The sequence below is a fragment of the Mustela erminea genome, chromosome 10 (assembly GCF_009829155.1).
Source record: "Mustela erminea isolate mMusErm1 chromosome 10, mMusErm1.Pri, whole genome shotgun sequence".
Classification (NCBI taxonomy): Eukaryota; Metazoa; Chordata; class Mammalia; order Carnivora; family Mustelidae; genus Mustela; species Mustela erminea.
In genome coordinates, this window is record NC_045623.1 from 6,042,283 (window position 1) to 6,063,730 (window position 21,448).

The 21,448-nt window shown below is 40.4% G+C and overlaps 2 protein-coding genes across 4 annotated transcripts in view; one reads left to right on the top strand and one right to left on the bottom strand.

Moving 5' to 3' along the window:
* CHD1L (chromodomain helicase DNA binding protein 1 like) overlaps positions 1-21,448 on the bottom strand; it is a 143,956-nt gene that overhangs the window by 65,990 nt on the left and 56,518 nt on the right. Inside the window, exon 1 of one of the 3 annotated variants that reach the window (XM_032303326.1) lies at positions 5,830-6,001. The exons of 1 other annotated variant lie outside the window; for it this stretch is intronic. In XM_032303326.1, coding sequence (XP_032159217.1) covers positions 5,830-5,962 — 133 coding nt within the window. In that variant the 5' untranslated portion in view covers positions 5,963-6,001. Of the gene's footprint in view, positions 1-5,475; positions 5,787-5,829; positions 6,002-21,448 lie in introns of those variants that run through there. One more of the 3 variants, XM_032303328.1, reaches the window with a different exon arrangement.
* FMO5 (flavin containing dimethylaniline monoxygenase 5) overlaps positions 21,341-21,448 on the top strand; it is a 30,444-nt gene continuing 30,336 nt past the window's right edge. The window contains exon 1 of the mRNA XM_032303330.1: positions 21,341-21,446. The gene's annotated coding sequence lies outside the window, so the exon portion shown is untranslated. The remainder of the gene's footprint in view (positions 21,447-21,448) is intronic.

Below are 21,448 nucleotides of genomic sequence, written 5' to 3' on the forward strand. Positions count from 1 at the left end.
TTTGTCAGAGAGAGAGTGAGCGAGAGCAAGCATAGGCAGACAGAGCGGAAGGCAGAGTCAGAGGGAGAAGCAGGCTCCCTGCGGAGGGCAAGGAGCCCGATGTGGGACTCGATCCCAGGACGCCGGGATCATGACCTGAGCCGAAGGCAGCCGCTCAACCAACTGAGCCACCCAGGCGTCCCTAAGCTACTAGAGATATTAAGAAAACAATCCCATTCTATCCTCTCCAAACCCTGTACTTCTCAGATTTTTTTTTTTTTAAAGATTTTGTTTATTTATTTGACAGAGAGAAATCACAAGTAGACGGAGAGGCAGGCAGAGAGAGAGAGAGGGAAGCAGGCTCCCTGCTGAGCAGAGAGCCCGATGCGGAACTCGATCCCAGGACCCTGAGATCATGACCTGAGCCGAAGGCAGCGGCTCAACCCACTGAGCCACCCAGGCGCCCATACTTCTCATATTTTTAATGGCAGCCTCATCACGCAGCCACCATCAATCATTAACTTCAGCCCTCTTCCCATCTCAATAGAACGGGGAATGGAACTGAAAATTCTAAGCTTCTAATTATGGCTTGTCCTTTCTTGTGATCAGCCCCCACCCAAGAGCCATCTAGGAACATACCCAGCATCACCTCATTAGAACAGAAGATACTACTGCCACCCTGGACATTACAAGGGTTTCAGGAACCCTATTCTGGGAACCAGGGGGCAGAGCCACTATGTATTTTCCTTATCTCACAAGACCATTAGTCCAACTGTCAGCTCCAGGACCCTTCCCACCTCAGCTACAGTCCTTGCCAGTAAAATGGATGTTCAGTATCCACTTAACCTCCCTGAAGTTAGGACTAGTCTCCAAGAGAAATGCAGAAAACCCAAATCCCTCCCAGACTGTGGCTTCTCCCACATTTCCCCCTTTCAAATCTCCCACACCCATCATGTACAACAGAACTAGAAGGGAGTCTGGGAAATGTAGTCTTTTGCTTTAGAGCCTCAAGGATATGATATGGGGGTTTGGGAAGAAAGAAATGTGGGTGCCCCTCAGCTACACCCATCACAGAGTTGTTTGAATTCCCTTGCCCATGTCTCAGGAGGGTGAGGGGTACAGGAATACCTCATTTTATTGTGCTTCACTTTATTGCCCTTCACAGATGCTAACACAGCGTCTAACAACACGTTTTTGTTTTTGTTTTGTTCTGTTTTTACAAATTAAAGGTCTGTGAGGACCCAGAGTTAAATGAGTCTATAAGCGCCATTTTTCCAACAGCATTTGCTCACTTTAAAGTGTCTGTCAGGAATTGGAGAGTCAGGGTGAGGATCGTGGGGGGTAGGGAGGGAAAAAATGAAACCAGATGGGACGGAGGAGGGAGAGAAACCATAAGAGACTATTAATCTCACAAAACAAACTGAGGGCTGCTGAAGTGGAAGGGGGTGGAAGGGACAGGACGGCTGGGAACATTGGGGAGGGTATGTGCTATGGTTGAGTGCTGTGAATTGTGAATGAACGATGATTCACAGACCTCTACCCCTGAAGCAAATAATACATTATATGTTAATTTTTTAAAAAAAGTGTCTCTGTCACATTTTGATAATTCTCACAATATTTCAAACTTTCTCATTACTGCTGTATTGGTTAGGGTGATCTGTGATCAGTGATTACAATTTACTGAAAGCTCAGATGATAGGTTAGTATTTTTCAGCAAATATTTTTTAATTAAGGTATGTACACTGGGTTTTTGGTTTTGTTTTGTTTTTTTTGACATGATGCTATTGCATACTTAGTAGACTACAGTATAGTATAAACATATATACAACCTTTATACGCACTGGAAAACAAAAAAATTCACTTGACTACCTTTATTGCAATATTCACTTTATTGCAATGCTCTTTAACCAAACGAACCTGCAGTATCTCTGAGGTATGCCTGTCCTGGAAAAGCAGGCAAAAACAGCACGAGTAATAGGTCTACATGTTACAAAATCAAAGTGATCTTGACATACCTTTATGATCCAATATACTTCCGAGTTTCTGAAGTTCACTGGAATGTATGGGATATATCTGCGACACTATTCAGGAGAGGAAGATCAACTAAAAGGTGTTCTGGCGGGTTTTTTTTTTTTCTTTAAGATTTTATTTATTTATTTGACAGAGAGAGAAAAAAAGAGAGTGAGCACAAGCAGGGAGAGCAGCAAGCAAAGGGAAAGGGAGAAGCAGGCTCTCTGATAGGCAGGGAACCCCACACAGGACTCAACCCCAGGACGCCAGGATCATGACCTGAGCCAAAAGCAGTCACTTAACCAACTGAGTCACCCAGGTGCTCCCAACTAAAAGTTTTTTAATCACTGGGAAGAATACCGCAGAACAAAATACTAGTTTCACTGATTTTCAGAAAGTGGCTAATTCATTACATATTTGAAAGAGAGAAAAAAAAAAAAAAAAAGTCAAGTTCCTTCCTAATAAATTTCTGGGGAAATAAAAATTTAAATATAAAGAGATCACAACTATACTAGAAAAAAAAAAAAAATTAAGACAACAACAATAAATTCGGAGTAGTAAAGCCCCACCTAAGCAAACATACTAAAGGCAAAAATCATTTAGAAAAATGCTGAAGATTTGACTACAAAGAATTCTTTTTTTTTTTTTTTTTTTTTAAAGATTTTATTTGTTTATTTGAGACAGAAATCACAAGTAGACAGAGAGGGAGGCAGAGAGAGAGGGGAAGCAGGCTCCCCGCTGAGCAGAGAGCCCGATGCGGGGCTCGATCCCATGACCCTGGGATCATGACCTGAGCTGAAGGCAGAGGCTTTAACCCACTGAGCCACCCAGGCGCCCCTGACTACAAAGAATTCTTAAACATCACCACTGAAATACACACACACACACACACTCTCACACACCTCATCAAAATCAAAACACAAACTAGAAAACATATTCCCAATATCTGTGGCAAATATATAATATCAATGCAAGAAAGAACAAAGCAAAAGTCAGTTAAAAAATGGGCGAAGGCATAAATACGCAAGGAACAAGAAGAAAAACCAATATCCAAGTGTTCATCAATACTAGGAAACAAATATTAAATAACAAAAGAACTTTTTTCCTTTTTATTTATTTATTTATTTATTTTAAAGATTTTATTGATTTATTTGAGAGAAAGAGAGTATGAGAAGGGGGAGGGTCAGAGGGAGAAGCAGACTCCCCGCCAAGCAGGGAGCCCAATGCGGGACTCAATCCCGGCACTCCAGGATCATGACCTGAGCCAAAGGCAGTCGCTTAACCAAGTGAGCCACCCAGGCGCCCCCTTTTTATTATTTTTTTAAATTAACATAAACTGTATTATTTGTTTCAGGGGTACAGGTTTGTGCTTCATCAGTTTTACACAATTCATAGTGCTCATCATAACTACTCACATCAGAAATACCAGCGTTGATGACAATGTGGAAAAATCAGCAAAAATGTCACATACTTTTTGGCATAGAAAGGCGGCCTTGGAAGAATTAAAAATTTATGGATATAATAAATATTTGGTTACAAGGACATTTATTAGTATTATTTATAACCACAAAAAAAGTAAGAACCCAAATACCCACATATTTGGCTGGTTAAACTATGGCACATCCATTCATTGAAAAATGTGTACCCACTAAATATGATCTTTTAGAATAAATAACTAAAAAGACTAAATGATGATAGAAGACAAAACTGATTCCAAAAAGTATGCATATGAAACCCCATTTTTGCTCCTCTCCCTCCCTCCACAACCCATCTCAGAGAAGGAAAAAAAGAAATTATACAGACACACACAGATCAAGGATGGCACGATAAATAAGAACATATAAACAGTAAGACAAAGATGGCAATTAAATTTTTTCTTTATGCAAAAAATATTACTCTAAATGTTTTACAGAGAACATGTACTACTTCTGTAATAAGGAAAAAATCAGTAAGGATTTTTAACCAACTCTCAAAAAATCATTTTACAAAATATAAATTCTAGTAAATAGAAATGGGAATTTCAGGCTATAACAGCCAATGGTTATTCTTTTGCGTATACCTGTTTTCTATTTTTTTCTTTCCTTCCACTACAATTTATTGTTCCCATCACTAAGTTTCCACATTGTCTACTTCCTTCTTCATTAATTAATTCACCCAAGCAAAGGTGCACCTCTTCTCTCTTCTCATTTTTACTAAAACAACACACATCCAGATGATAGTTCTCTAGATATATTTATTATCTGCAGTCTATCAATGAGCGCACTCCTCTACCCTTCTCCCACAAATAATTCTCAAAGCATCACACCGAAAAACACATTTAAAGAATAAGACATACTTGGGGGGCACCTGGGTGGCTCAGTGGTTAAAGCCTCTGCCTTTAGCTCAGGTCGTGATCCCAGGGTCTTGGGATCGAGCCCCACATCGGGCTCTCTGCTCCGCAGGGAGCCTGCTTCCTCCTCTCTCTCTCTCTGCCTGCCTCTCTGCCTACTTGTGATCTCTGTCTGTCAAATAAATAAAATCTTTAAAAAAAAATTTATAAAAAAAAAAATAAAGAATAAGGCATACAAAAATATGTTACGATACCCACACAAACACCAGTCCATAAGCTTCTATTTAGGCTGGATACACACTCCTTAAAGACACAGACACATTCATTCACATAGCCTCAGAGACACAGCAAAGGAGAGGTCTTTCTCATTCGTGTCTGTATCCTAACCATTCACCTTCATTCCTCTTCTAAGCTGGATACAGAAATACATCTTTTGTTTCATTCTGAGAATCAACAAAATCTCAGTTCCTTGGCATTTAGCATGTAACAACAGTTCAATAAGTATTAGTTTATACTTCTGGAAGCACTAACAGTCCCCGCCGTAGGAACTCCGGTAAGGCAGGGCCTGATTTTGTTTTGCGCACCTCTGTACCTAACAACTGAAAGTATGTGGCTCTCGGTAGCATTTAATAAATAATGAATTAAAGTCTACACCACTGATTATTATTGACCCAAGTTTCTATCATACAGTTAAAGCATGCACTGCATTCCCCATTTTATAATTCAAAAAACAGGACTGGAGAGGACAGCTGGTGAGTCAAGCGTAGTCAGGCGAGGAAATAAAAAAAGAGGGCCTGAGTTTTTCCATCCACAGGACAAGGTGTCACCTTCGCTGTCTGTAAAGCTTCGAGCTTCAGAGATTCTAGGAAAGGACTGGGAAAACACGTATGTGCGTAAGGACTGATAAACTTTGCTTACCCGCGTGTTTTAAAATAGAGCACTGTGGAAGAATTAACCAATGGGAAATTATCAAAGAACTGCACGTGCACGGTAAATGAGGAAGACAGGTGAAGCAAGCGGAAGGGTTCTGAGAGTTTTACAGGAGCAACTCATGAACTCCCCGGGCTCAGGCCTCCAAACTGACCGAAGAGAAACTTTAAACTCACATTCTTGGGGCGCTAGGACCTCCTCTGCGTCTTCAAAAAGAAAGGTCTTACCTTCCGGACAGGAGTCTCGCGGAGTCCCTCCGCCCTGAGGCTAGTGTGCCAGGCTGCGGACGGGTGTCGCTTCCCCGCCCGGAATCTCGTTCATTCCACGCCCGCCAACCCCGCGCTGCGCCGCCGGGGGCTATGGCTGCCTGGCCCCACACCCGGGCCCTCTGTGCCCGACCCCACCGCAGGGGCGGGAAGGAAAGGCCCTGGGGCCCGCAGGTAAAAACAATAACCACCACCCACAGGACGCGCCAGCCGCAGCGCCGAAGGCCCGTTCCTAGAGCGGGATCCTCTGGCCCGCCAGAAGCGAGTCCCGAGAAGTGCAAAGACCCCGGAAGAAGCAGGGCCAGGGCCACTGACCTGTCAGGCCCCATTGCCTTAGGTCCTGCTCCTGCACTAGTGCCCGCGCCACCTCGCCGCGGCTCCGGGTCTTCAGAGCACTTAGGAAACCGGGCATGTGGCTCCCACACGTCGCGGCGCCCGAACTCTCCATGCGCCCCGAGAAGCTCCGCCCCGCGGCGCCCGCGCGCTTCCCTCCCGACGCACCCGGGCCGGACCCAGCGCGCAGCCGCAGCCAGAGGACGTGTCCTGCGCGGACGTCCGGGCGCCGGCGACCTGCGAGTTAGCCTGCAGGATCTCATTTTCGTTCTTTCCGGTTGTGCTCAGCCGGCTCTCGGCGTATCGGCTCGTCGGGAGGTCGCACTATGCTCACCATTCATTTATTAGCAACACTGACTATGCGCCAGGGGCATACATACTATGCGGGGCTCTGAGGTTATAGAATTCAGTAAGACGTGGTTGGTCCCTGTCCTCCAGCGATGCACAGCAAGAATGTAAAAGCCTGGTGTGCTCGGGTCCTTTTGCACCAGTGATACATTGGACCTTAAAATCCTTTTACTTACTCCCTGTTGGCCGTAGACCAAAGTCAGGAACTTCTGAATGATAGGAAATTAAAATCATGAAAATTGTCATTAACAAAAGGAATTTCTCAAGTGAATTATGGGGAACAAATTGAAGCAAAGTGTTAGATTAGGGGTCAATGACAACATCAGCTTTGAGTGGATTTATGACGTAGTAATTTATAATTAGTAGTGTGTCACTGATATAAATTATAATAACCAAATAACTGCAGTTATTCAATAACTGCAATAACTGCAGTTAATGATCCAGTGAGAGGTGCTGTCCTGAGTGTTTTACAAGTTGTTTTTTTTTTTCTCGTTTAACCCTCACAGTAACCTTATAAATAGATATTGGGATTGTCCCCACGTTAGATGAGGAAAGCTATAAGAGGAACCGTATTATTCTCTGGGTAATGTCATCAGAATACTAGTACCATTTGGGTAAACCTGGGCGCTTCTATCTTCAGTAAACTCAGATTAAAGTTGCATGCCACCCCTGACCCCAGTCCATCTACCCTTAAAATAAAAGAAGAAATTAGTTCTGAGCTACAAAAGAGATGTCTTTGGGTTGATTTATTCATAAAAACCCAAAGTACTGTTTTGAGCACCTCCCATATGTCAGGCACTCTTGGCACTGGAGACAGAGGCCACTAGTCTCATTTGCAAAAACATTTAAGTAAAACACACTTATATTTCATATTTTAAATTAAGTGTTATTAAGAGTTATATTTTAATTAAGTATATAATTAAGTGTAAATTAAGAGTTATATTTTAAATTAAGTATATATTTAAAAGGAGGAGACAGGCAATAAGCAAATAAAAATCAGGTAGTTATCAATGTTAAGGTGAAAGAGAAACAGTCACATAATGGGGCTATACTGATTCCCTACTTGATGCTTTGTCAACACCATAAATGGGATTTGTATCCTTTCCTGGCTTCTCTGTAGGGCTTCTTGGGGTTGCTCATGAGTGATTATGCATCCTGATCTCTGGGTTTGAATTTTTTTCCTCTCCTCCAGGTTCTGTAGGTAGGCTTATCCACTAAAGCAGTAAGATCAATCACCTGCCACTCAAACAAAAGAGACTTGATTACTTTTAACTTAAGGTACATTTGTTTTAGCATAATACCAGTGATAGAGTCCTAGCTTTAAGCTAAATTTCTCTTGGTAGATTGAGTCTGACATCAAAAAAACAGCTAGGAAAGATAGCTGACAAACCCCCAAGTCAGCTGCTGGTGACATAACACATATAAAAGGTGACATATAAAATTTTACTCCAGATGGTGTATTAAAGGAGTCTATGGAAGGGGATAGAGTGGAAGTAGGGTGACCAGTTAGACCACTGCAGGAGTCTGGGCAAGAGATAATGGTTGGGCTAGCATGGCGGCAGTGGAATGGTAAGTAGTGGTCAGATACTACATGTATCGAAAAGGTAGAGTCTATAAGGTACATGGATTGAACATCTGAGAAAAGTCCAGGAATAAAGGATGATTTCAGGGATGTGACCTGAGCAAATGATAGTTTCCCCTTTTGGAGGGGGTAATAAAATTTCCACTTTTGGAGGGGGTAAGACTGAGAATGAGGAGGTCTGAGGAACATCAAGAATTTTCATTTTTAATGTCAACTATATTTCAACTTATAAAAGGAATTCATGGAGCACCTGCGTGGCTCACTCAGTTAAGCACCTGACTTCAGCTCAAGTCTTGATCTCAGGGTCCTGGGATCAAGCCCCGAGTTGGGCTCCCCACTCCCAAGGAAGTCTGCTTGTCCCTCTGTTCCTCTCCCTCCCTGCTTATACTGCCCCACCTTATCCCTCAAATAAATAAAATCTTTTTAAAAAATAAAAAAGGAATTCATTTTTGAACACAGTAACATGAAACTCTTCTTAGATATCCCAGCAGAGATTTTGAATAATCAGGTTGATTAGCCTGGAGCTCAAAGGAGGGTTAGAACTGAATATATTAATGTGGAAGTTATCCACATTAATTTTCAGATGGACCTTAAGCCTTGTTACTAGATAGAATCTCCTGGGGGATGACTGGAATTATAAAAGCGACTTAGGGGGCACCTGGGTGGCTCAGTGGGTTAGGCCTCTGCCTTCGGCTCAGGTCATGATCCCAGGGTCCTGGGATCCAGCCCCGCATCGGGCTCTCTGCTCAGCGGGGAGCCTGCTTCCTCCTCCCTCTCTGCCTGCCTCTCTGCCTGCTTGTGATCTCTGTCTGTCAAATAAATAAATAAAATCTAAAAAAATAAAAAATAAAAAAATAAAAGCGACTTAGCCTTAGACAATTAACATTTAGAAGCTGAGAAGAGGAGCAGGAACCAGCAAAAGAGCCTAAGAACAGCAGCCTGTGATACAGTAGAAGTAAGAGCATGGTGTCCCTGAAGCCCAAATGAAGAGGAAATGCAAGAAGAAGAGAGTTTGCATTTGTCTGTGTCAAATGTAACTGATAGGTGGAATAAAATAGAATAGAGAAAGAAACGTTGGATTGGGCAATATGGTAGTCATTGATCAAAGTGGAAAGTTTTGCTGTTAGAGGGAACAAAAATGGGAGCGGTAACTGAAGGGGAATATGGGGTCAAGGGAAGTCTTGTTTTGTTTTCAGATGGGTGATATTAGAGCATGTTGACTACTGATGGGAATGGTCCAGTAGAGAGAAAAACTGATCCTGCACAAGTGGTGTCCTTGAATGAAAGGATGGGCTGACTTAAGAGCACAGAGAGTCCATGCCCTGGAACACACAGAGGCATATTACACAGGCAGATTTAGTAGTGAGAGTATGTGGAAGATCTCTTGATTGTTTCTGTTGTTTAAGTGAAGTAAGAAGCAAGGTCATCAGGGGCGCCTGGGTGGCTCAGTGGGTTAAGCCACTGCCTTCGGCTCAGGTCATGATCTCAAGATCCTGGGATCGAGTCCTGCATCCGGCTCTCTGCTCAGCAGGGAGCCTGCTTCCCTCTCTCTCTCTCTCCCTGCCTGCCTCTCTGCCTACTGTGATCTTGCTCTGTCAAATAAATAAATAAAATCTTTAAAAAAAAAAAAAAAGAAGCAAGGTCATCAGATGAGCTTGAGGAAGGGGAAGGGGATTTTGAAGGTTTTAGGAGGGAAATGTGAAAAATAGTTGTCTGGGGTGTGGAATAGTGAATTGACTAGAGAAATATGGTAGCATTGCCAAGCAGCAGCAGCAGCAAGGTTTATGGTCATGAGAGCTGCCAGTGTGGTGTGTGTTGAGTGCAGGTAGGGAATACTTAAAGAATTGGAGTTTACCAGGGTTGGACTTTTGCCAGATGAGAGCAACAGAGAATGATTACACTGGCCATATCCCCAGTGTCCAGAACAGGAGTAAACAAGGTAGAAAAAGTCTCCTTACTCATGAAGCTTAGATTCTAGTGATGGAGAAAGACAAAATGGTGGGGAGGATACAAATAAGTTAGGTAGTACTGGTGGTAACAAGATAGTAAAACAGGGTAATGAGATTAAAATAGGGCTGGGAAGCAACTCTGAATATGGTGGATTGAAGAGCATGTCATCAAGAAGATGACATTTGAGTTAAGATCTGAATGATGAGAAGCCAGCTATGTAAAGTCAGGAAGACGATTGCTCAAAACAGACTGTAAGGGCCTATTTAGCCAGAGTGATTCCATCTTGGATTAAACAGACATTTTGTTGTTTATGCAGTAAAACTTAAACTGCCCCTGCTCCCCTTCCCCCAGGGGACTTACTTAAAAACAAGTCCCGGAAACCAGTCCCAGGTAACAAAGCCCAAAGACAAGGGTGGGTCAGGCCATGTGGAAACATTCAATCAGTGGGGGGGTTGCATACTGTCTCCCTAGTTACCAAGGAGTATGGGCCCCGCCCTTTGGGTGCCATTTGGGTGCCAATTCTGACCAAGGGGATAGGCTAGTTCAAATATCTACTAGGGTAAATTGTAATTCAACTGGTCACTTATGTGTGACCTAGCATGAATATGCAGCTTTCTCTGTGTGTTACAATTTCATTGGCCACCTGTGCGTGGCCAGGCCCAACCACATGTCCTTTGCCCTTAAAAGCTAGTCTGCAGGGGCACCTGGGTGGCTCAGTGGGTTAAGCCTCTGCCTTCGGCTCAGGTCATGATCCCAGGGTCCTGGGATCGAGCCCCACATCGGGCTCTCTGTGCTGCAGGGAGCCTGCTTCCTCCTCTCTCTCTGCCTGCCTCTCTGCCTACTTGTGATCTCTGTCAGATAAATAAAGAAAAAATCTTTAAAAAAAAAAAAAAAAAAAAAAGCTAGTCTGCAAAGCAGAGAGGGGTTGCCCACTCTGTAAGAGATGCAGCCCTGGCCAGTGGGTTTGATTCTTGATGCTTGGGGCAAAATAAAGCTTTGCTTGACCTTTGCTTTGTATCAGTCTCGCTCCTTTAATTACGGACCCATTATTGGGGGACGTTTCACAGACCACAGGGCAAAGACACTTAGGCAAGGTTAGAAAAGGAATAATAGATTCGTTAGATTGGTGAGGGGACACTGGAGGGGACTAGGTCACTGATTGGATAGAGAGCTGAGGAAGAAAAAAATGTTGATATGGACTCCAGGGGGTTCTGCCTTGGATAACGAGGTGGCTGTTGATGCCAGCACTGAGATAGAGCATATAGGAGACAACTGTCAGTTTGAGGAAGGGAAGATAAGGATTTCACTTTAAGGATTGTTGCATACGTACCTAGAACAGTGCCTGGCACTTATATTCACTCAATAAATAGTACTGCTGCATGTTTGAATGAGGTGCCCATAGAACGATTCTAAAGTCCAGGAGCCATGATTGTTATAAACCTGAAGCACAGAGAAGACATTTCCTAGATGGGAGGACTTAGGCTACAATGTTTTCTAGGAAGTAACTGCTAATTGCCAAAATAAAATCTAACCCCAACTCCTTTATAATTCATTGCTAAGGTTATGACCAATGGTTTCATATTAATTATTTGTTTTATTCCTCTACAGAGAAGGTAAATTCTCCGGTAATAACAACTAGTAAGATTAATGGTAACCAGATCACGCTAGGAATGGGTCTTACTATCTGCCCACCCTACGAAAACAAGCATGATCATGCCTGGGTTAGCAAACAAGTTGTTTGTTGGCCATTATGTCCCTGTTGGGTAACAGCAGGATACCAGCTGGCAGCATCCGGTAAATCAGTTATGGAGCCTGAATAAGAGCTGTGACCATGGATGAAAATTTGTACAAACCTCTTCTTAGGTACATGGACTTAGACCTTTGGGCTCAGGTTAGGCAGAGGTCAGGGCCCTCAAATGGAAAGATCATTCTACAGAGATGAAGGAAGAGTTTTCTTTCCTTCAGGAAAGGAGAAAATTTCATTTTGGCTTTTGATATTATTTTACATATTTTACATCAAATAACATAATAAATCTAAAACCTAGAAATTCAGGGGAAATGTGCTATAGAGAGTGAACTTTGAAGTGTATCAACAAGTCAGTCTGGTTTAGAGGACTCTTGCCAAGTCAGTTTAGAAAGTTGCCACTGCTCTTTAATACTAAGGGCATAATACTGGAAAGATATCAAATAAATCTCTGAGGACAAAGTACAAAGATTGTAAACTGACCACAAGTCAAAATTGGCCCACAGGTCCTTTGGATTATAGGGCTGTGTTCTCTCCTTTTTGTTTGGATATATTTTGACTGTCATACCTTGCCATTAAATTAACAATATGCAATTTCACACTCTTTTCTTTCATCTAAAAGTATATTGTTGGGGCGCCTGGGTGGCTCAGTGGGTTAAGCTGCTGCCTTCGGCTCGGGTCATGATCTTGGGGTCCTGGGATCGAGTCCCGCATTGGGCTCTCTGCTCAGTGGGGAGCCTGCTTCCTCCTCTCTCTCTCTGCCTGCCTCTCTGCCTACTTGTGATCTCTCTCTGTCAAATAAATAAATAAAATCTTTAAAAAATAAATAAATAAAATAAAATAAAAGTATATTGTTGTGGAATCCACACAGCTAATCACAGAAGGCTTTTGAGTTTGCCAATTCTGGAATTTAAGTTGTGTGACATATTTCCACAGAAGGAAAAGGACATCTCCATAACAACCACGAAGCAAATGTTTCTCAAGACTCAGGGTACATTAAAATATCTTTTGACAAGGGTGAATGAGTGGCTCAGTTAGTTAAGCAGCTGACTCTTCATTTTGGCTCAGGTCATTATCTCAGGGTTGTGCAATGGACCTCTGCATAGGCTCCATGTGCTTAGTTGGAGTTGTCTTGAAATTCTTTCCTTTCCCTCTGTCCTGGCCCCTGCTTGTGCACGCTCTCTCTCTCTAAAATAAATAAATAAAATCTTTTTGAAAAATATCTCTTGACAATGTGATTTTGCTACTAGAGGCTATAATCCTGAGAATTCTCTCTTGCTCATGGCCCAAAGCCATGTTGTACCCTAACCCCATAAAGCCTAGGTCTTAGATTTAAAAAATGAGCACAAGTGTTGCACTCATATTTATATTCCTGAGGCATTGTTGTAACTTTGATGCAAGGTAGTTCTCCCACTTCCATTCCCCAAAACTGCTCAAAATTGGCAAATAAAATTAATCTTCATAATCAGAGCTTTAACAATCAGAGAGTGCTCCTGGAAGGCCTAGGATACATGATAATTTATAATGAATGTAATAACAGCTACTCTATAATGATGTTGTGAAAATTAAATGAAATCATTTTCTATAAGGAACTAAACACAAATTTTAATATCCAGGGCATTGTGAAGGACCAGAAAACTTAAGCTGGGAATGAACTTGGTGATCACCCAAGTTTTCTACATCTCACTGATAGAGACTCAAGAAATTAGGAATTGTCCCTCATTGTTGAGGTTCCACCATAACCTCATTCGCTTGGGGAATCCACCAAAAAATGTTCCAGAGTGTTTTCCTCATAAGTGTGGCCCACAGATTCGGGTTCTAAAAGTAAACAGACCCACGCATACATATACATATATACAATGTGGGCTATATACCCAGTGGTGGGGTTATGGACAGACAGCTTTGATAGAATGTATTACTGTTCTCAAATGTTCACTTTCTCCCAATAAGTGACTATTCATATCCTATAAAATGATTATACATTTATGCTTCTATCCATATGACTTCAGTGCCTTCCAACAGGCTAACTCTGTATTAACTTGCTTTGGCCACTGGAATGCAAGTGGTTGTGAGGTGATCTAGTGCATGAACTGAAGATTTAAATGTGCTTGTTGAGATTGTTCTAATATATAAATATATAATATTTAATATATAATAAGTTATTTCAATCTGTGAAAAGGCTTCTTTGCCATCTGCACATCTTTTTTGGTAAGCCTTGTTCTTTTTCGGGTGTCACAGCTAAGATTTTAAAATTAGCCTCACACACATGTGCGCACACACACATACACTCTCCTACATCTTGAGATTTTGATTGGCATTGCATGGAATTTGAAGACCAAATTGCAGTAAATGGACATTTTACAATATTTACTCTTATGACTCATATACATGGTATCTCACTCCATTAATTTAGGGTTCCTGCATTTTTTCCAGTATCTTTCCCCACTTTATGCCTCGAGATCCTGTACATCTTTTGTTCAGATTACTGCCATTAATTTGATATTTTGACATGATATAAATGGTATTTTTAAAATTTTCATTTCAAACTCTTTTTAAAAGACTATTTGCCGTGTAAAGCAACAATACTGTCAATGTATTAAGGGATTCATAAGATTTGAAGTAAGGGGTGCCTGGGTGGCTCAGTGGGTTAAAGCCTCTGCCTTTGGCTCAGGTCATGATCCCAGAGTCCTGGGATTGAGCCCCACCTCGGGCTCTCTGTTCAGCAGGGAGCCTGCTTCCCTTCCTCTCTCTCTGGCTGCCTCTCTGCCTACTTGTGATCTCTGTCTGTCAAAAAATTAATAAATAAATAAAATAAAATCCTTAAAAAAAATGTTGAAGTAAAACATATAACAATAATACAAAATTCAGGGGAAATAAAATTACGTATTCTGTTGTAAGACTTACATTGTGGAGGGTTAAATAATAATTCAAGATAGTAATAAAGTAAGGATGCATATTATAATCATTAGAATAAGCATTAAAAATATAAGAAATGGATCTGAAGGGGTACCTGGGTGGCTCAGAGGGTTAAAGCCTCTGCCTTTGGCTCAGGACATGATCCCAGGGTCCTGGGATCGAGACCCGCATCGGGCTCTCTGCTCAGCAGGAAGCCTGCTTCCACCTCTCTCTCTCTGCCTGCCTCTCTGCCTACTTGTGATTTCTGTCTGTCAAATAAATAAAATAAAATCTTAAAAAAAAAAAAAAGAAATGGATCTAAAAAGATAATAAAAGGAAAAATGAAGAATTAAAACATAACTTGATTAAAGTGAAGGAAAGCAGGAAAGGAGGAACAAACAAAGAAAAGGTGTAAAATTTAAAAAAAATCAATTTTCAGTAACCATATCAGTAATCACAATAAATTTAAAAGGCCTAATCAATCTTTAAAAGAAAAAGATTGACTTACTTAGTTGGTAGAGCATGCAGCTCTTGATCTTGGGGTCATGGGTTTAAGCCCCACATTGGGTGGAGAGCTTACTTAAAATAAAATAAATAAATCAAAAAAAAAAAAAGAAAAAGATCGTCAGACTATGAAAAAAAAAAAGACCCAACAATATCCTGCCTATAAAAAACACACTTTATTTATTTTTTTTTTAAAGATTTTACTTATTTATTTGACAGAGATCACAAGTAGGCAGAGAGGCAGGCAGAGAAAGAGGAGGAAGCAGGCTCCCCGCTGAGCAGAGAGTCCACTGTGGGGCCTGATCCCAGGACTCTGGGATCATGACCTGAGCCGAAGGCAGAGGCTTTAACCCACTGAGCCACCCAGGCACCCCAAAAAACACACTTTAAATAGAAGTTTTTGATTTAAATATAAGTAATTAGAAATAAAATAATAAGAAAATATATTCCTTGAAACAGGAACCATGTGAAAATTGATGTGGTTATATTAATAACTGTCAAAGTAAATTTTAAGGAAGAAGTAAAAGAAAAAAGAAGGAAATTTATAATAATTAGAAGATCAATTCCAGCAGCCAGCAGAAAGGATGAATACCCAACTTTTGTATCAACATGGACAGGACTGGAGGAGAGTATACTGAGCAAAATAAGTCAAGCAGAGAAAGTTTCACTTACTTGTGGAGCATAAGGAATAGCATGGAGGATAGTGGGAGAAGGAAAAAAAAACTGAATTGGGGGAAATCGGAGGGGGAGATGAATCATGAGAGACTGTGGACTCTGAGAAACAAACTGAGGGTTTAGAGGGGAAGGGGACGGCGGGGTGGGGGTGGGGGAGAGATGGGTAAGCCTGGAGGTGGGTATTATGGAGGGCACGTATTACATGCAGCACTGGGTGTGGTGCATAAACAATGACTCTTGGAACACTGAAAAAATTAAATTAAATTTTAAAAAAAGACAAATTCCATAGAAAGAAGACATAATCCTAAATGGGTATGTACCTAATAATATAACTTCAAAATTTATGAAGCAAAAATTGACAGAACTGTATGGGAAAGACAAATTTAGAATTATATGTGGAGATTTTAACATACCTCCTCAATAATTAACAGAACAAACAGACAAAACATTTGTAATGATATAGAACATTTGAGCAACAATATTAAGCAACATAACCTTATGGACACTTGCAGGACACTATACTTAACTACAGGTTACACAGTCTTTTCAAATGTATATGAAACATTGAACACAATATCCCATATGCTAAGCAGTAAAACTAGTAATCAGTTTCTAAGGATTAAAATTATACAAATTATATTCTCTGACAACAAAATTAAACTAGAAATCAATAACAAAACATCTAGAAAATCCCAAATTTGAAAATTAAGTAACTTCTAAATAATCCATTCATCAAAAATGAAATTACAATAGAAGTTTGAAAATATTTTGAAAGGAACACTAATGAAAACACCACATTTGAAAATTTCTGTGATGCAGCTATAGTAGTTCTCAATGGAGATTTGAGGACTTAAGTAAATATTTCTACAAGCTAAAAAAAGAGCAAATGTAGAAAGAAGGAATAATAAGCACAAAATCAGAAATTAATGAAATAGAAAAGAGATATAAAACAGGAGATGTCAATAGAGCCAAAAGACAGTTTTTTAAAAAGATTAATAAAATTGACATAATTGATCAAGGAAAAAGAAGAATGAGAAAAACAAATAACTAATATTAGGAATGAGAGAGGCAAGATCAATCTAGATGCTACATACTTTAAAAGAATAATGGAGGGGGGCAACTGAGTGGCTCAGTTGGTTAAGGGTCCAACTCTTGATTTGGCTCAGGTTTTGATCTCAGGGTCATGAGATCAAGCCCTGTGTAAGCTCTGTGTGTCTCCCCCGTGCTGGGCATGGATTCTTCTTAAGATTCTCTCTCTTTCCCCCTTCCCCTCCCTACCTTTCCCTTCCATGCACACAAATCAGTCTCTCTCTCTCTCTTAAAAAAAAAAAAAAGAGAATGTCATGAATAATTTTATGCCAATACATCTGACAATCTAGATGAAATGGGCAACTTTTTAGAAAAGCACAACTTACAGAAAAGGGCACAAGAAGAGAGAAAATTTGAATAATCCTCTATCTTTTAATGAAAACATTCCAACAATCAAAACACCCAATCCGGATGGTTACACTGGTAAATGCTGCCAAACTTTTAAGCAAAAAGATCAACAATTCTACACAAAATCTTTCAGACAGACCGCATAACCTTGACACCAAAGCCTATCAAAGACATTATAAGAAAAAAAATTAGAGCGATATTCCTTGAAAATACAGATGAAAAAAATTCCAAGTGAAATTTTAACAAATAAAATACAATCTCATATAAAAACTAGACAGGGACACCTGGATGGCCCAGTTGGTTAAGCATCTTCCTTCAGCTTAGGTCATGATCTCAGGATCCTGGGATTGAGCCCTGCATCAGGCTTCAAAAATATTTAAAAAAAAAAGAAAAGAAAAGAACTATCCACATCGTGGTTATGTGAGTTTATTCTAGAAACAGATAGTTTGCTTAACATTTAAAAAATCATTTGAGGGGTACCTGGGTGGCTCAGCTGGTTAAGTGTCTGCCTTTGGATAGGGTCATGATCCCAGGATCCTGGGATTAAGTCCCACATTGGGATCCCTGCTGGGAAGGGAGTCTGCTTCTCCTTCTCCCTCTGCCCCATCCACCCGCTCATTCTCTCTTTTAAATAAAGTTTTTTTAAAAAATAAAATTAAAATTAAAAAATCAATCAATATAATTTTAACAATAGGATCATCTTAATAGACACAGAAAAAGTATTTTATACAATTCAACCCTATTCATAATAAAAATTCTTAGCTAACTAAGAATAGAAGAAAGCTTCCCCAATTTGGTAAGATTATTTACCTAAAACATACAAATCACATCACATTTAATGATAAAATAGTGAATATTTCTCCATAACAAGACAAGGATGTCTATTATCACCACTTCTTTTCAACACTGTATTAGAGGCCCTACCCAGAGCAATGAAGAGAGAAAAAAAATAAAAAATAAAAAAATTGGAAAGAAAACAGTAACATGTTATTCATAAATGGACATGATTGTATGCATAGACTATCCAAGGAATCTACAAACTACTGGAATTATTAAGTGAATTTAGCAAAGCCATGTGATACAAAGTCAATACACAAATATTAGCTGTATTTCCTCATACTTGCAAAAAACAAATGAAAGAGGAAAATGTAGGGCGCCTGGGTGGCTCAGTGGGTTAAGCCGCTGCCTTCGGCTCAGGTCATGATCTCAGGGTCCTGGGATCGAGGCCCGCATCGGGCTCTCTGCTCAGCAGGGAGCCTGCTTCCCTCTCTCTCTCTCTGCCTGCCTCTCCATCTACTTGTGATTTCTCTCTGTCAAATAAATAAATAAAATCTTTAAAAAAAAAAAAAAAAGAAAGAGGAAAATGTAAAAACGCCATTTACAGTAGGACTTTAAAAATAAAATACACAGGACTAAATAAAATATGCAAGATTCCACACTGAAAATATGAAACAACACAGAGAGAAATCAAAGAAGACCTATGAGAAGGAAAAAATAGTCTATTTTACATATTAGAAGACTCAATTGTTAGATGTCTGTTCTCCCCAAGTTGGTCTATACGTTCAATGTAATCCTAATCAAAGCCCAGGAGGCTTTTTTGATAGAAAGCTAATTTTAAAATGTAATGGAATTGAAAAAAAACAGAATAGTCAAAATCATCTTTAAAAGAAGCACAAAGATGGTATTTATATATATATATACACACACACACACATATACACATATATAACTAGTTTTCAAATTTCAAGTTAAAGTAATTAATACAATATGGTATAGGTGTAAGGATAAACAAATAGATCAGTTAAACAGAAGAGAGTCCAGATATACGTTCACCCATATATGATCAATGGCAAAGACACCAACGCAATTCAAGGGGAAAGAAAGGTCTTAGAATAAATGCTGGTGGAAGAACATAATATCCAGATAGGAAAAAAAAAATTCACCTTGACCCTTTATACCATTCGTATTAATTTAAAATGGATAATAGATCTAAATTTAAAATCTAAAATTGTAAATCTTCTAGCTGGAAACGCAGGAGGCTGTATGAGCTTGGGATGTGCAAAGATTTCTTAAACAGAAGCAAAAAGTACTAATCAGAAAAGAAAAACTGTTAAATTGATTTCATCAAAATTTAAAACTTCTCACAAAAAGACACAATTAGGAAAGTGAAAAGTTACCTCCCAGTCCTGTGCTTATTGGGCAGCTTTCCTTGGCAGTTCTTCAAATAAGATCTAAGCTAAGCTCGTTCTATCTTTCAGAGCTGCCGTCTGAAAAGAAGTGGCCTCCAAAGGGCAATATTTATTGAATGAATATAAAATGTAAAATGCAGACTTCACAGAAAGGAATAGGACATGGGAGAAGATCTGAGTAGAGTCAAGGCTATACTGTTCAAAAGCTCCTCCTGGGTTAGACCTTTGCAGAAATTCCTCTGTACAATTACATGTGTATGCACATGCACACACAAACACATCCACGCACTCCTTCCAGTACATGTGCTGCCGAAGCGAGCACCCACGCACTCCTTCCAAAAGCTGTTGGAATTACTCACTGTTATCTACTGTATCTGTCATTTGTGTTACTGCTCTTTTCCGATAGCATGAGTGAATAATTGTGTCGAACCTGTATATTAGTTTGCATATATTGTTATATATATATAGTGAAGAATTGTTACAGCCCAATGAAGAATTTGGCTCACTTGCAAATTAGCAGTTAGACTTGATGAGAAAATATGAATCAAGTTTTAAAACATTTTAAACAAACATTTTACAAGTAATTTAGAAACAACATGAAACGGGGGCACCTGGGTGGCTCAGTCAGCTAAGTTACCGCCTTCAGCTCAGATCATGACTTTTAAAAAGTCTATAAAATATTGTTTTAGAAGTAATTCTTGCATTGTTCTGAGATCATGAAATTGATTCAGTAAGGGAGAGATTAGTATTCAATTTATAAAAGTACTCACCTGTTTTTCTGTATCTAGTTATCTCCAGTGCATTCAAAATTATCCAATTTATGAATAACTCATTTATAAGTTAAACTGCCTTGTTTGCACCTTGCCTTTCCACTTACTGGGAAAATGGGGGTGATGATAGTAATTGCCTCATGGGGTTGCTGAGAGAATACATGGGTTCATTCCCATCAGATTTTTTGAAGGTACAAGGTGAACCCTTTAGAAATGATCTTTATTGGCCCATGAAGGATACTTCAGGGTGAGGCCAGCAAGTCCAAACTGAGCCAAGTTGACTAAGGAAGTAAGTAGAAGGCAAACAAAGCCACTGCTTAGTTCTCCACAAACCCCTCACTCGTGTCAAAACAGACTGGTGGGTTGGATGGGCCCTGATTCTGACTCAGTGTGTGATATCCAACTACACTGGTCTCGTCTGCAGGATTTTATAACTAAGTTCTATTTTAAAAGTGGGTATTTTGTGTTTTTAATTACTTAGGTACCTGTGTGAGAGGAAGCACTTTAAAAAGAGATTTATGTGACAGAGAGAAAAGAGGGAGAAAGCAAGCCCGGAGGAGCAGAGGAAGAGGGAGAGAAGCCAACTCCCTGAACCCAGTCTAGGCGGGGCTGAATCTCCCCACCCACGGGGAATCAGCTGAGCCGCCCGGCGCGTGGGGGTGGGGGGGACACTTAAAAGTCCTTCACTATGGAGTATTATGCCTCCATCAGAGAGGATAAATACCCAACTTTTGTAGCAACATGGACGGGACTGGAGGAGGTTATGCTGAGTGAAATAAGTCCAGCAGAGAGAGTCAATTATCATATGGTTTCACTTATTTGTGGAGCATAACAAATAGCATGGAGGACAAGGGGAGTTAGAGAGGAGAAGGGAGTTGGGGGAAATTGGAAGGGGAGATGAACCATGAGAAGAAACTATGGACTCTGGAAAACAATCTGAGGGCTTTGAAGGGGGGGGGGTTGGGGGAACCAGGTGGTGGGTATTAGAGAGGGCACGGATTGCATGGAGCACTGGGTGTGGTGCAAAAACAATGAATACTGTTACGCTGAAAAGAAATAATAAAAAAAGTCCTTCTACTTTATTGAAATGTTTATGTTTGGTCCTCTCTGCTAAACTATAAACTCCTCCAAGTAGGAAACGTAATCCTTTTTTCACTGAACCCCAGCGGCCAGTTTAGTACATGGGTATTTCAAGTCAATTTCTACGAGCTAACTGGAACCGGAGAACAACCTGAGGTGGGAGTGGGATGGGGAGGAGGATGAGGGCGCGGGGATCTGTTTTAACACATCCTGAAAGGTAAGTGTTTTCCGCCGAAGCTTTTAGAGCAAGACTTGCTTTGAGGTAGTTGCTAGTGTCCCCTCACCAGGAGGAGTTTGTCACTTTAAGGCGGATACCAGGAAGTTAAACGTGGATGGGGGTGGGGGGTGGGGGAGGGAAACGCGGGTCTGCTGCGACTCTAGAGACGGTAGTTGAGCCTCCGCGCAACTGCAATCCAAAAACAGAGGT